Source organism: Peromyscus leucopus, chromosome 11 (assembly GCF_004664715.2).
Source record: "Peromyscus leucopus breed LL Stock chromosome 11, UCI_PerLeu_2.1, whole genome shotgun sequence".
Lineage (NCBI taxonomy): Eukaryota > Metazoa > Chordata > Mammalia > Rodentia > Cricetidae > Peromyscus > Peromyscus leucopus.
In genome coordinates this window covers 44,815,401-44,831,588 of record NC_051072.1, presented here as the reverse complement: position 1 = coordinate 44,831,588, position 16,188 = coordinate 44,815,401, and the positions used below count along the sequence as shown (strand labels likewise).

Here is a 16,188-nt window from a genome sequence, read left to right as displayed (position 1 = left end):
GTAATGTGCCTCGGCTGAATTCTGACAGGGCACTGAGAGACCTGTGAGGTAGAACTCACCATGTCTTTGGCTTTAACACTATACTTACAAAACAAGATGGCTCTCTTGGCTTCCCCAAAACAAAATGTTTTGTTTTGTTTTTAAATTTATTTGATGGCTCAAAAATGACCCTTTTTGCTGGGCATGGAGGCACATGCCTTCAAACCTAGCACTTGAGAGGCAGAGACAGGTGCATCTCTGTGAGTCCAAGGCAACAACCTGTTTCACCTTGATGCTCTGCTGAGTGAATGCAAGCTCACAGAAAAGTCCCATTGATATGACAATTTCATGCTTGGTCTTACAGTGAATGGTACAAATTCCCAAGGCACCACCAGAAGCATGTTTTCTTGCCTTGAAGAAGCCACAGTCACTGTCCAGGAGAGTTCACAGAGGCAGCCGCTAAGGACCATGGGAGATCAAATTATAGACGAGGAAGCCGAGGTGCAGCATGCGGAAACACCTGGTTCCGCGTGGCTCTGGTCCCCATTCGGTGAGACCCTGGTCCTCTCCCACCCCACATGGCCATGGTCCCTTCCCTGTGCTCCCCAAAACGCGTCTTAACTCAAACTTCAGTAGCTGCATGCAGGGAGCAGTTTGGCTGTTTCTAGAACAAGTTCTTGTTTTACTTAAAACTAGCTGAGGGGTTTCAGGTTCCAGATCCCCTTTCCCACCTGGGGAGTGTGTCTCTGCTTGCTTTACTCCGTGTGTGCATGCATGTGTGCATGCATGTGTGCATCTGCTTTCAGTAAAACTTGACTGAGCAGTGGAGGGCTGTCGTTGAGGGCTCTCGAGATGACTCACTGGGAAGGGGCACTCACGCAAGGCCGATGACCTGAGTTCAGTGCGCCAGAACTCACATAGTAGAAGGCAAGAACAGACTTCCACAAATGTCCGCTGACCTCTCCCCATGCCCCGTGACACATATATGTTCAAATGCACCCATGCACACCCTCAAACGAACACGTGAATTTCAGAGCAGAACAAGAGGGTAGGGTTGATGACGAGAAGAGGCTGGCGGTATATGTCTATAACCACAGCACTTAGGAGGCTCAAACACGAGAGTCAAGAAGAGTTCTACGCCAGCCTGGGCTACAGAGCGAAACTCTCTCAAAATATAAACAGGAGATGTAGCTCAGCAGTAAATGCCTTGTTTGGCACAAGCAAGGAAGAGGCCCCCAGTGCCACAGGCAAACGAAAACCAAACAACAAAACAAAATTAATGGGTGAGTTGTGAACGGCTACAAAGGTTCTTTCATATTCTGCACAACTGTTTTCAACCCCAGGGCCCAGGCAAGCGCTCCATCACTGAGCCACACCCCTAGCCCCAGCACAAACATGTTGGGAAGGAGCTTCCTTTTACATTTACCTTGATTCTGCCAAGCCTCTCTTTGGCCCGTAGACATTAGTTCACTCACCGATGGCTATTTAGAACTGGAGTGTTGTGTTAAAAAAAAAAAAAAAAAAAGCCCTGTTCCCTTCCCATTCCCCAGTTAAAAAGCATCTAGATGTGCTGGGCAGGACTTTCACCAATAACATTTTCGGCCCCAGACTTCCGCTGTGTCCATGCAGATTATCCGAAACCTTCCATTTGTGTATGTGGGACTTTGGGGAGAAAGGAAGGAGAGGTCGGGGAGAAAGAGGTCCTGTGGCTGTTTAGACCAGAGGCTGTAGCTTATGTACTAAAGAATGAGTGATATGATGGTAAGAAGCAGACAGTGAGAGGGAGCTCTGTGAACACGGAACTTCCATTCCATCTAGAAAGACACCACCAGGCTGCTCCTGTTCTCCCCAAACCAAGCTGGGTTTAGAAAGGGCAATGCAAAGTTGGTCACCTCAAATGATCTCAGAAAAATATCACTGATCAGAGGCTCTGCTGGAACATGGTCCAAGAATGGAGTCGTGTGGGCAAAGTCCTGAGTGCCTGTGAGAAAGCTTCAGGGGAAAAAAAAGTCTTGTGACCTCAGTTTCCTCAAAACACAGAAATGTTCCTGGAATATGTTTTCATGTTCCTCCCAGGTATAGCAAATCGGATTATTCATTACAACCGGCTATTGTTATTTGTTTATATGACTCTATGGAAAAACACGTTTTTGCCATGTGCAGCTTGTCCTCGTGACCATACACTTTACTTATGTAGTTCTTAACCCTCAGAGTATAAATTGTTTGAGGATCTAAATGAAGTTGGCTATTGCATATGACTTTAGTCTGCCTCAGTTTTAGGCTCCATTCTCCCAGATCCCACCACCTCTATCTAGCGAGGTGACAGGACTCTACCAAAGAGGCGTATGGTAGGTGAAGCTGTGCTGAATTCTCTCATGCCACCTGATCCCAGTTGGAAATTCACTGGCTCACTGGGATGCCAACCGAACAAAACAGAAGCAAACAGCGCCTGGCTGAAGATTTTATAATCGAAGCTAAGGCTGAGTGGGCCACGTGCATGCGGAGAACAGTGACGGCATTGTGTGTTCCAACAGAAGTCCCACTTGTCAGTCACACAAATGTGGAGGGCCACAGAGGGATGTCTGACGGGGGACGAGGGTGACAAAATGCGTCTTTCGCTTTTCTCCACTTTGCCCTGGACACAAAGCCACTGATGTGGGCTTTGTTCTAGGATGGAGTCCGACATTCCTTCTTGGACCTACCCGATCATTAACACAGAGAGAACATTCCTGCCTGGAACTACTGCTACTCTCTGAAAGAAGTGATCTTTTCTTGTCACCCAGCAGAAGAAGAAAGCAATGTAAAGATTATAGTGCTGGACTCGGCCTTTATTTGCTAACCCTCACTTTTCCTCTTTTATTTTTACTTTCTCAGTGTCAAACGACTGTAATAAGTACTACCAAGACATATGGCTTCTATTTGACATTATCTGCCAATATTTGAAATACATCTATCCTTTGAGACAGGAACTAATTGCATTCTTTAGAATTTATTTAGCAGACAAACTGGCAGATGTGGAAAAACAACATATCTCTGATAATAATCTTGGCAATGTTGTATAAAATGTCCAAAGACTGGAAACAAGGTCAGTCGGGGAACAGCTCACTGGGAAATCCCAAGTGAGAGGTCCTAGAGTCAACCCTCGACACTGAAAGAAAAGTAACAGAATGGAGACAATGGAAATATGCATCACATTCATCAGGAGAGGGATGACTTCATTACCACACACTCATATACGGCATGCTAGGCAACCATTGGTGAAAGAGCAGAACTCCAAATACTGTGTACCACTAAAGAATGGTGTGGAGAAGATGCTGCCTTGGAGAGTGGGGTCAGAGCCTACTGTCTCTGTGTAGAGCATCTCTAGAAGGATGTAAAGAGTACTGGTGACAGAGCCATCTTGGGGGAGAACTAGACAGGTGAGAGACCAGGAGGGAAGGTACGGGGAAACTCACTCTTCACACCATCCTTACTTTAAAATGGCTTCAGTGGTGATGTAGGTAATCTCTCTCCCAAAGTGTAACTTGATATTTAAAGAAAATAAAATAATAGCTCTGAGAGACAGAACCAAGGAATTCCAGGAAGCTTATGGTTTAAAGAAACAGAAGGGGTTATGCATTTAAGGTCTCGTCTTCATCCTTGGCATGAACTGTGAAACTGTTAAGCTTCTGTAATTGGTCACTGACCTGCTTAATAAGGTTCTATTCATATACAGGAAGTCACAGATCCTAGGCAATGGGGAACTGAAGCATTGGAGTGCTTTTCCTTTGGCTCTTAGCAACCATGGAAATTACTCACACTGATGGGGGGGGGAGGATTAAGGAATCATGACTAATACTGAACCATCTCTAAAAACTGCTCATCTTAAATACCTCCTTTCTGGCTTCACTGGATGCCTCAGTGTCTTGGGGTATATAATATTTAGTTCAGGGAAGACCCCACATCATTTCTCTTATGGTTACAGATTTATAATAACACTTTGATCACAAAGTGTTTTCAACAAGCATTTGTGAACCTTTTGTACAGAGTCTAACCGGCAAGGCAGAACACTCTAGTCTTTCTACTGAACCATGGAAAAGGGTATGTGTTAGTAGTGGGGTGGGAGCAATCATTTTGTTAGAAAAGCCTGTAATGGCAGATGTCATGGTAACCACTTAAAATTCTATGGCTCAATGATACAGCTGTGGAATAAACTAGGGTTGAGTGAAAAAACAGAGAAAGATGCCGGGGTTGGGGGTTCGGTGGGTGAGGTGGCGCACACCTTTAATTCCAGCACTCAGGAGGCAGAGGCAGGCGGATCTCTGTGAGTTAGAGGCCAGCCTGGTCTCCAAAGCGAGTTCCAGGAAAGGCGCAAAAGCTACACAGAGAAACCCTGTCTCAGAAAACAAACAAACAGACACAGAAACAAAAACAAAAAACAGAGAAAGACATTTAATACATACCTTTGTATATACATAATTTATTTGAATGCATTATGAACTTATTTGCCTTCTCTACCACAGGGTGAGGGTTTGTCATTTTAATTTTTCATCCTCAGTTCTAGGACCAGCGTGTATTAGGTATTTTAGAGTCTTTGGATTAAAAAGCAGCTGTTCAAAGCAAATTGTCTAAAATGTTTTTTTTTTATTTTTATTTTTTTCTGATTAAAGATAAAGACCCTCCCATGCATGTAAAAATTGTTCAGGGCAAACATGGAATATCTGCCCCCTCTGCCTTATTCTTAGATCCTCAAGCAAATCAGAGATTCTAGATGAAGAAATTATGAAGTTTAGGGCTTGGGGAAGCAGCTCAGCGATAGAGAACTTGTTGGTCTTGCATACCTGAAGAGTGCTGGTTAGTTTTATGTCAACTGGACACAGGTTAGAATCTTTTGAAACATGGGAACCTCAATCGAGGAAATGCCTCCATAACATCAGGCTGCAGGCAAGCCTGCAGGGCATTTTCTTAATTAGTGATAGATGGGCTGGTGGACCTGGGTTCCATAAGAAAGCAGGCTGAGCAAGCCATGGAGAGCAAACCAACAATCAACACTCCTCCATGGCCTCTGCATCGGCTCCTACCCTGCTTGAGTTCCTGTCCTGACTCCATTACATGATGAGCAGTGCTGTGAAAGTGTAAGCCAAATAAACCCTTCCCTCCCCAAGATGCTCTTGGTCATGGTGCTTCATTACAGCAACAATAACCCTAACTAAGATATGAAGCTCTAGGTTTGATTCCCAACACAGGGGGATAAAAAAGAACCCCAGCTTTAGAATACACGATCAAAGAGAGGAAAACCTCCAGACCCATTTTAAAATTTTGTGGCCTTTGACAACTTCATACATGCATATTGTCTTAGTCACAGTTCTACTGCTGTAAGGAGACACCATGGCCACGGTGACGCTTATAAAGGAAAGCACTGAATTGGGGCTGGCTACAGTTTCAGGGTTTAGTCCATTGTCATCATGGCAGGGAACCTGGAGGCGCAAGGGCAGACATGGTGCTGGAGAAGGAGCTGAGAGTTCTACATCCTGACCCCCAGGCAAGAAGAGGGAAAGGGGAAACTGGGCCTGGCATGGGCTTCTGAAACCTCCAAGCCCCACCCCTAGGAACTCATTCCTCCAACAAGGCCATGGCTCCTAGTCTCTTTCCAGTAGTGCTCTCCCTGATGACTAAGCATTCAGATAAAGGAGCCTTTGGGGGCCATTCTTATTCAAACCACCACAAATACTTCTGGTATTCCATCACCTTCTTTTATACCCTCCCATTCCTGCGGAAGCCCTTCTTCCCAGCAAGTCCCCCCCCCCCTTCACCTTCATCCCTGTTGTTTTACTTTAGAGATTTTAGATTCTTTTTCTCTTACAAAAGCTTTGTTCCTGGGTCCGAAGAGATAACTTAGGGGTCAAGAGCACTGGCTGTTTTTCCAGAGGTCCCAGGTTCAGTTCCTAGTACCCACCTGGCAGCTCCCAACTGTCTGTAATTCCAGTTCTGGGGAATCTGATGCCGTTGTCTTCTCCTCAGGATTCCGCAGGCACTTGAGGGACATGAACTCACAACCACACATACATACGCATTAAAAAAAAAAAAAAAAGCACTCAGGAGGCAGAGGCAGGAAAGTTAAAGGGGCTACGAATTGAAAGGATAAAAAGCGGGGTGTGTGGGGGTATCTGCCGTGGGCCCTGCCAAGGTATGCCCCTAAGAGAAGACCTCCACCCCAGCAACAGAGCTCTGCAAGAGGTTTATGGGGGGAGGGGAGAGGGAGGAGAGGGGAAGAGTGAAAAGCCATCGAGGAGAGGGGGCATGAGAGAGGCAGGCAGACAGACACACAGGAAAGCAAGAGGATCAAGAGAGGGTATTGTGACTGACAGGCACTTTTAAGGGGTGCAGATGTCGCACAGGTGACAGTGGAAAGGTACCTGGTGGCAGGTGATGGCATACAGGCCGCTGCCACAGGAGTGGGAACTTGTGCTGATGTAGTGTGTCCCCAATGTTGTGCACCCTAACAAAGTCTATCTGAGGATCAGAGGAAAAGGCCAGCCACTATAGTAAACATAGAGGTCAGGCAGTGGTGGCACACGCCTTTAATCCGATGACTTGGGAGGCAGGGAGCCCTCTGGATCTCTGTGAGTTCAAGGCCACACTGAGAACAGAGCCAGGCAGTGGTGGTACATACCTTTAATCCCAGCACTAACCATAAAGGTCTGGAGGTCTGTACAGACAGACAGGAAATAACAGAGCTGGGCAGGACGAGGAAGTGATGTAGCTGGGCAGAGAGGAAATGAGATGGCAGAACAGAAAGGTGGTTATACAGGAAGTAGGTCTCTTTGGAGCCTGAGGGCTGGCAAGGTGAGGTTGGTGTGGGCTTTTCCTATTCCTCTGATCTCTCAGGTTTTAATGCCAATATCTGGCTCCAGGTTTTTTTATTAGTAAGACCGTTTAGCAATTCGTCTCACAGGAACTAACATTCCTCCCTTTTGTTTATTATAAAAGGTGAGGAAACAAGAAGGGGGAGTTGGTGAGGTGGGAATGGGGGTGCCATGTTCTCCAGACTGCTTCCTGTTGTCTGGGACAATGGCATCTTTGGGGGACCCAAGAAAGCTGGGATGCTGGCCAAGTCCCGGGACAGCTGCTGTTTCACATGCTCTCAGGCTCTGTGGGACGGTCCAACACTAGGAAAGGGCAGGCCTCGTTGAAGCAGTCTGTGAGGTTGGATCACCTGGAGGTAGCCATTTTGAAGCTGTCAGGGCAGAGATTTTGAGGGGACACCTGGACCTGGCAGGATACTGGCAGAAGATAGAGTTTAGAGGGAAAATTATTTTCTTAGTTCCTAGAAACTGAGAGAGGGGAATCCCAAGACCAGGCAAAGGGTTTGGAGGTGAGGTTGAGTGAGATCCTATCCAAAGGAACAGGCAGTAGATGGGCAAATTTAGGCTGTTGATTGACAGTACTCATCTGGAGTCCATTTGCCCCGTGAGAGGTGGATCCAAGTCGACTCCCTGGAGCTTATAAGAATTTTGAGTTTACGAAAAGAGGTAAGCTTTAGACACATTAGCACCAATGATTTCAGAAGTTCCAACCTGTTGGGAAGGGTGGGTGTGGTGGGGTGGAGCTCACACCTCGGACTTCAAGAAGCAGAGACTTACTCTTCGGGTTTTCTTCTTCTCTTTGATCACACGTGGGCTCCAAGGCTGCTGAAGACAGGCCTTCCCTCTCTTAATCCTCCCTGGAAATTTCTTTGCAGATATAACTAGAGACGCCCCTTAGTCTACGAGGGGTTCTTGAACCAGTCAAGTTGAGTATCAGGGTTAACAATTATGTCAGCTTCCACGGAGGAGCAGCTCTGACAAAGGCAGGCTAACCTCAGATGAGTATGACACTTCCACTGTACGTGGTCTGCTGGCAGTGTGAGGAAAGCCAGAGCATGCTTTTCCTGTTTGTGTATGGCACATGCACCGTGTACACATTCACGCACATTTGTGTGTGCCAGCGTGCGTGCAGAGGCCAGAGATCAAGAGTGGGTATCTTCCTCTAAGGTCTCTCCACTTATTTTGAGACAGGCTGTCACTGAACCTGGGGCAATGTCTGCTGGGTATGGGACATTGGGAAGAGATTTCGGCCAGTCTCTGGGTAGCAGGAAATAGCAGGTGGTAAAGGCATCGGTTAGAGAACACAGGAAGAACATGTCTGAACAAGTGTGCTGAATCTGTGTTTATGAGGAAACAGAACATCCTGGAAAATCCAACCAAATAAAAATCTTGAGCGGAGTATGGTGGCATCTGCTCGGGAGCACAACACTGGTTGGTTGGGTGGCTGAGACACTGTCTTTTTTCTCGTGTAAACACAAGTTTTAATGTTAAAACACAAAAGAAATGTGAGCTTGTTTTTGTGGACAATGATGTAACTTTATTGTGTGCAGTCTTTTACACACTGTTAGCTTTTCCAAGTGAAATAAGATTTACGATAAAGTTGTTCTGAAGGAGACACACTGGGCCATAATAGAAAAAGCTGAAGAGAGATTTCTTTTTTCTTTTCTGAAAGTGGAAAACATAAGTTGGGGATGGGGGTGGGCAGAGATAGGAGAAGCTTCCAGAGATTTCTAAGATCACCATGAAAATAGCTGGGGAGAGCAGAGCACTTGCCAGGCAAGGGTGAAGAAGCCAGAGGTTGGATGCCCAGCACAAAACCCAACCCAAACCACAGAAACAGGGCTTTCTTTCTGTGTGCCAGGCCCCGGCACTCCTTGCCATGTGTAACTTTGTTACACAACATAGCATTCTATTTAACACAAAGTCCACCTGCTCTAGAGAACAGAAGGGTTCTAGTTTTGTCTGCAGCGGGCAGAGTCATTCCTCACGTCTGTGTTAAGAAGTCAGACCCTGCAGAGTGCATTCACAGTTCATTTCTATTTCCTTCTCAGTATCCTACTTGGGTTTCCTTTTGGAGTAGACTCCCGGTGCTAAAATAAATGGTGTGAGCTCACTAGTCTGCTGCTGAATTGGACATGTAGGCCCCAATAAAAAGAGTTAGAGATCTGCAGGTCCACCTTACGAAGCAGGCTACTCAAGAGCCTTTCCCCACAGCTACCTGCCCACGGAACACCAGGAGCCATTGTTCTCAAGTGTGCCATTCCAACCCTCCACTTGTGGAGTTGTGACAATTCTTAGCTCCCGCCTCAGCATCTGACTGCACTCTGACATGTCTACCTACTGCTTCCAGGGAGGTGTTCAATAAGAGAGGCCAAGTCACAATCCAATGTCAGAAACATGAGAACTGAGCTGAATGTGGGGGCTGAGGCAGGGGAATTACCATGAGTTCTAGGCTAATCTGGCTCCACGTGAGATGTTATCTCAAACAAACAAAAGAAAAGCAAAATAAAAAGAAACAATCACACAGTAAAACTAAAAGAAACACTAGAATCCAGAAGACGTCTGGAGGTTCTCTCCTCTTCTCACTCGTGACTGCACGCTGAGACTTGACATCTTTCATGCGGAAGTGGAACTGGGCTTCTAGTGCAGGACACAGAACTTTTTAACACACATTAGGCCAGTTAAAACTAAATTTAAAAAAAAAAGTATCTAATTGAACTTTAGAAAGAAAAAAAAAAAACCCAAATCTTAAAAAAAAAAAAAAAAAACCTAAATCTTAGTGGAGAAACATAATTAAGTGTGATAGAAAGCCGAGAATCAAAGCCCACTGTACAAAAGATAAACGTTACTACTGAGGCATATTCCACTGGCCTTGAGACATGCAGTCAAAGGCCAAGTGACACTCAGCTGTGAGGCAGAGGGTCAAAGGTGACGCAGGGCTCTGAGAAAATATTTACCAGACAGAATGTGATGATTCATTTACCAATCCAGAAATCTCAAGTATAAAACTTCAAGATATAAGAAGGATCAAATTATATCATGTTTGTGATTCAATTAAAAAATTCTTAGCCCTCTTACATTATATTATCTAGATTATAATAGTAAAAAAATCAAATTACATTCATATGAAACTTTTATCAAAAGAAATCAAATCCATTTTTATGAAATTTTATAGTACAATTATTTTTAGTGGGTCTTTTCTTAGGTCACAGTATTTATAATTCCATTTACATCTGTATAATTTTCAAAATTAAAAAACAAAAGCAAATCAATAGAAATCTAAGTTTTCATTTGTAAAACTCCCTTCAGTCTCCAGGCCAGCAACATATGGTGCTGTTGATTTGTCCTCCAGACATGGATGGCTCCCAGGATCCCCGGTCTATGAAGCATTCAGGCCTCGACTCATTAGGAATGCTTTTTGGTTTGGCTCACGTTGCAAGAAATTCTGGAGCATGTCCATGCCGTCCAGAGATCCCCCAGGTTTCAGGATTAGGTTTCTGTATTTCATTCCAACCTAATAAAAGAAAACATCATGCCTAATAACTCACGGGCGTAGCAATCCTCCAAATCCCCGGGCATAAAGGAGAAGGGGTGAGGGTGAAGAAAAGGGCTTCGGTTTTACTCGGTCTAGACATTCTCTTTGCAGCCTCAGCCTCAGGTGGGAGCCCACAGCACAGGCGAGCAGGCACACCAAAAGGAGCACAGTTGGCTATGCCTGTTGGCCCATTTCCAGTGTTCGGAAAGGTTAGCAGAGCGAGGGTCCAGAGGCTAACTGGCTGTGTGGGCTTCACAGCCGCAGCATGGTCACCGTTGAATGGCCACAGGTATTTCTTTTTTCTTTCTTTCTTTTTTTTAAAATATTTATTTATTTATTATGCATACAGTGTTCTGCCTGCATCCTTGCAGGCTGGAAGAGGGCACCAGGTTTCATTACAGATGGTTGTGAGCCACCATGTGGTTGCTGGGAATTGAACTCAGGACCTCTGGAAGAACAGCCAGTGCTCTTAACCTCTGAGCCATCTCTCCAACCCGGCTTCAGTTATTTCTATAAGAGGTCATGAGAAAACACAACAAAACCCCCACAAAGAGACCCAACCCACCTTCTTCAAGTGACAAGCATTTCTGAGGGGTCAGAACCGGTGTCGCACAAGTCTTTGGGGATGGAAGTCTGGATTTTAAAACAGAGCCCAGTTCCTCTGCTTTTATTTACAGAAACACAGATATGTGGGAAGAAAATAGCCGCTACTCAGCAACACACCAGCATCTTTAGGTTCCTGTCACATCCCTCCATTGTCCTGGTAATGAAGTCAGTGAGTCCTAATTCCAGATGCACATATAAAACAAACAGACATCACTTGTGTTTATACTTACTATGTGATTTGGTCAACAGGACCAATAATCTTTTTGGGTAAGGGAAGAACTAGAGAACTGCAGAGAGAAAGCAGTTTCAGCTTTGACTGAAAACCAAGTCCTACTCGCTGCAGCCATAGGAGACTTACTCTGTAAGAAGTGGAACGCGCTCAGTGTGACAGAGGCAAACCTACCTCAAGTCCTGCCAGAGCCATGAAACAAAAACAGTCAGACAGACACTCTGAGGTTGTCTTTTGTGCAGAAACAGGAATCACTTGTAACTTACAAATCACTTAGCAGTGTTCATTAACCTTCCTAATCCTGTGACTCTCAATGTTGTGGTGACCCCCAACCATAAAATTATTTTTGTTTAGGCCAGGCAGTGGTGGTGCTCGCCTTTAATCCCAGCGCTTGGGAGGCAGAGGCAGGTGGATCTCTGTGAGTGTGAGGACAGCCTGGTCTACAGTGTGAGTTCCAGGACTGGCTCCAAGGTTACACAGAGAAACCTTGTCTCAGAAAAACAAAAAAAAAAAAAAAAAAATTTTTTTTCCTTTGCTACTTCATAACTGTAATTTTGCTATTGTTATGAATCATAATGTAAATATCTGAGTTCTGTGTTTTCTGATGACCCCTGTGAAAGGGTCATTGACCCAAAAGGGGTTGCGACCCACAGGTTGAGAACCATTAATCTAGCTGATATGTCCAATCTTTTGACACTGTGACAGGCTGCTACATTTGCAAAGCTTACAAAACCTGAGAACCCTGCAATGGTATTACCAGGAAACAAACAAAACAAAACAAAACACACCTCAAGACATTTTAGGTAGGTTGATGATTCTGTTTGGGTTATCATATGTATTCACAGCTATTCTCAGCCACATGCAGCCCAGTGAACTGAGCTGGATATGGCTGACACAAGCTCATATTTCATAGTCTGAATTCCAGTTAGGGATAAGCAATTAAACTTAGCATTTGCTAAATGCTCAGGTAGCAAGACCAATACAATTATGAAACACATATTTACATTGAAATTTTCTATCAACAACATACAAAAATGTTTACAACATGAAATTAGTATTTTTGGGTCTCAGTTTGGCCTCAACTTGCTATGCAGCCAGGGATGACCATGGATGGCCCTCTGATCCTTCTGTCTTTACCTCCTAAGTGCTTGGATTACAGGCACCAGGCACTATTCCCGGTTTCTATGGTGCTGGGGGTTGACCCAGGCCCTGTGTAGGCCAAGCAAGTACTCTACCAACTGAGCTCTACCTCCAGCCTCATGAAGTTAATAAACATTTGCGTAAACACTACAGACAAGGCACAGTGGTGTGCACCTGTATTCCTCGCCACTGGGGAGGATGAGGTGGGACAGACGCTTGAGCTCCATGTAACCGATGTTATCACTTCAACACATGAAGTTTGTACACATCACTGAGTTTTGTCATTCCTGTAAGTACTCAAAACCCACTGGCTTTTGTTCTTTGTTTTGTTTTACATTTATAGCAAAGCTGCATCAGCTCCATTTTGGGTATTCCAAAGCTCTATTGATATAGATATGATCAGATGAAAGGGTAGATTATTGAATTTACTTTTAAAGAGCAACAACGTTTAAAATTGCTATAGATTTTAGTTTATTACAAATTTAAAGTTAATTTTGTTATACTATATGTATTATTTCTACTCTTGTTTAAGGCATTATGTTTGTGCAGCTCATTTGAAATTGTAATGTGTAATTAAGAAATGCAGATAATTAGTCATCTATGATAATCAAACTTATAGCCATGTTAGTTAAGTTTTCTAGGTATACATAGATATATTTCAATTAGGTAGGTAATCTTCAAACACTTCAAAGACCTACAGAATATGGCATTTAAAATATTTTAAAAACGTAAGACTTTCTGGACAGTGAGACACGTCTGTTCCTGGCAGCACTGATTGACTTCAAAGAGAAAGATAGGCATCGAAGACACTCCACATGGAGTTTATCTTCTTCTTGGCAAAAATAGCCACTTGGGAAAGAAACTGTTTTTGCCTGGACTGACTGACAAACTGTTCTATCAACTGGACATACAGGACCATAGGAAAATGACCACTGAATTTTGCCAAAACAAGTCGAGATGGTCCTTCAGGTTCCTGCTTTGCAGAGGAAGACTTCAAGACATTCTGCAGAACAAAGGGAGAAGCAACTGAGAAACTCAAGGCCTATAGGCTGAAGATGGATGCCCCAACATTACAGAGGAACTTTGGATGACTGTCCAGGCAGGCAGCTGTCTCTGTCATTTCCAGAATTTTGGAAGTTGCTTACAATGCATTCCTGTTTACTTAAGTAGTATTATATCCTTCTGTGGTCTCTGATGTAGTTGAAGATTAGATATTATAATTTTCCTTGGTTATGATAAAAGATAAATTAGATATGAAACTTTAGACTCATAAATATAGGATAAATAGAATGTTTTCTTTAATTTTGCCAACTACAAATAGACTAGATATTATAACTGTAATTCTTGCTTGATAACTGTTTTGTTATATGTAATTTTACTATGTTAAAGTTAAAATCTTTCTTTTTGATTAGACATAAAAGGGAAGTGCTATGGGATATCTTTCTGTATGCTGTGAATATGTGTTGCTCCGATTGGTTGATAAATAAAACACTGATTGGCTAGTAGCCAGACAGGAAGTATAGGCAGGGCAAGCAGATGAGAATTCTGGGAAGAGGAAGGCTGAGTCAGGAGTCACCAGCCAGACACAGAGGAAGCAAGATGACAAGGCAGAACTGAGAAAAGGTACCAAGCCATGTGGCTAAACATAGATAAGAATTATGGGTTAATTTAAGTGTAAGAGCTAGTCAGTAATAAGCCTGAGCTAATGGCCAAGCAGTTATAAATAGTATTAAGCCTCTGAATGATTATTTTATAAGCAGCTGCAGGTCCTGGGGGGAGGTTTGTTGGGGTGGGGGTAGAAGGCAGGACCAGAGAAATCCTCCTGCTACACTCTATGCTGCTACTGAATGCAAAGATCCAGGGCCTGGAGCATGATGATGTTTAGGGGTGTATGAAATGGGCTAGTATGATACCAAGAAGGAACATAGCAATCTTGTTGCTTTACTGTAAGCATCTTCAGAAAAGAGTCTGGCTGGGCAGTGGTGGGGTAAGCCTTTAATCCCAGCATTCATCACTCAGGAGACAGAGGCAGGCAGATTTCTGTGAGAGAGAGGCCAACCCAGTCTACAGAGTGAGTTTCAGGACAGCCAGGGCTGCACAGAGAAACCCTGTCTTAAAAAAACAAAACAAAAGGGAAGAAAAAAAGAAAAGTCTGTTGGCCACTGCTGTTGAACTTCTTGGTAACTCTGCCAATGAGGACTCGGAGCTTGGTTTTGTTTGTGTCATTTTGATACAGAGAAGAAAACACTAACAATTAAAATTTTTTTTCTTACATGGTCTACAGTAATATCACCATTCTAACAACAATCAGCACTCTGAAATATGACTGGCTGTTCTTGTCATAGGCTCCATCATTCCTGGAAGCACAGCAGAGCTCCTAGTCACACACACACACACACACACACACACACACACACACTCCCTTTCCTGTGGTGATATACTGTGTACCCTAATAAAATTTACCCGAAGATCAGAACAAGCCATATAGATTAAACATAGAGGCCAGGAAGTGGTGGCACACACTTTTAACCCTAGCACTCAGGAGGCAGAGATCCATCTGGATCTCTGTTGAGTTCAAAGCCACTCTGGACTACAAGAGATTGATTCAGTTTAGGAGAGAAACAGAGCCAGGCAGTGGTGGCACAGACCTTTAATCCCAGTACTTGAGGATCTCATGCCTTTGTTACCAGTATTTGGGAAGCACACAGGCTGGTAATCCCAGCACCAGGAAGGAAGTGAAATGGCTGGGTGGAGAAAGGCATATAAGGCGTGAGGAGACAGGAACTAGAAGCTTTTTGGCTGAGGACTCAGAGGCATTCAGTCTGAGGATTTGTGGAGACAGGATCTCGCCCCGCTTCTGGCCTGAGGATTTGGTAGTGGTGAGAAGTTTCTCTAGTCGCTTGTTCCTTTGTCTCTCTGATCTTTCAGCAGTTACCCCAATATCTGGCTCCGAGTTTTTATTATAAGACCTTTAGGATTCATGAGACCCCTCCTCCACTGCCCATCATGTTGCAGTCTGCCCACAGTTTCAGACTGGTGTGTGGAGAAGGACAGTGTTCTCTTTGGGCGTAACAGTGTGGAAACAGCACAGACAATAGAAGTTGGTTTTATAGAATTACGAAAACATTTAAAAGCTTGTATTAAGGAAACAAAATAGATATTAATAGTAGAGAGAACAGTATAATGAATCCTCAGGCATCTATCTCCCAACCTCGATAATAGCGAATCTTGAGATGACAAGCATTAGCACTACGCCTGGCTTATGCAGTTCCTGGGATCAGATCAAATGCTAGACAAGCATTTACCCACCTGACCTACATCTCCAACTGCCCATTGTTATTATTATTGTTATTATTTTTGAGACAGGAACTATACAGTGTAACCTGGTCTCCAACTCTTAGCTCCTGCCTCAGCCTACCAAGCACTGAGATTACAGGTGTGTCCCCCCCACACATACACCTGGTAATAATTAGTATTTTTTCACAGACACTGCATTTTTAAGCTCTGCATCTTATAGATACTATTCCTTTGACCCTAGCACAATCAGGCAGACAGACATCTGAGTTTGAAGCCAGCTTGCTCTACACAGCATGTTTCAGGACAGCCTCCACAACAACAACAACAACAACAAAACAAACAAAAAACGAAGGCATTTATACTTCAAATGTTACAGAAAAAGAACAACAACAACAAAAAAAGAACAAGACGTTAAGCTATAGCGCACGATCTAACACGTGACAAGGCTCTCCAGCAGCTGCTGTGAATCTGGTAGGCAAGTTCAGTGGGAAGGCAGAGGCGGCGCTGGGGACGTGTGCGGTGAGGTGAGGAGCTGCTGCAGCCTGCTGCCGGCAGGG

The 16,188-nt window shown here is 44.1% G+C and overlaps 1 protein-coding gene across 2 annotated transcripts in view; it reads right to left on the bottom strand.

Annotated features, from left to right (window-relative positions):
- Positions 1-8,335: 8,335 nt before the first annotated feature.
- Positions 8,336-16,188, bottom strand: part of Nln (neurolysin) — a 102,199-nt gene continuing 94,346 nt past the window's right edge. For both annotated transcript variants that reach the window (XM_028883826.2, XM_037209456.1), the window contains exon 13: positions 8,336-10,338. In XM_028883826.2, the coding sequence (XP_028739659.1) occupies positions 10,204-10,338 (135 nt within the window). In that variant the 3' untranslated portion in view covers positions 8,336-10,203. The remainder of the gene's footprint in view (positions 10,339-16,188) is intronic.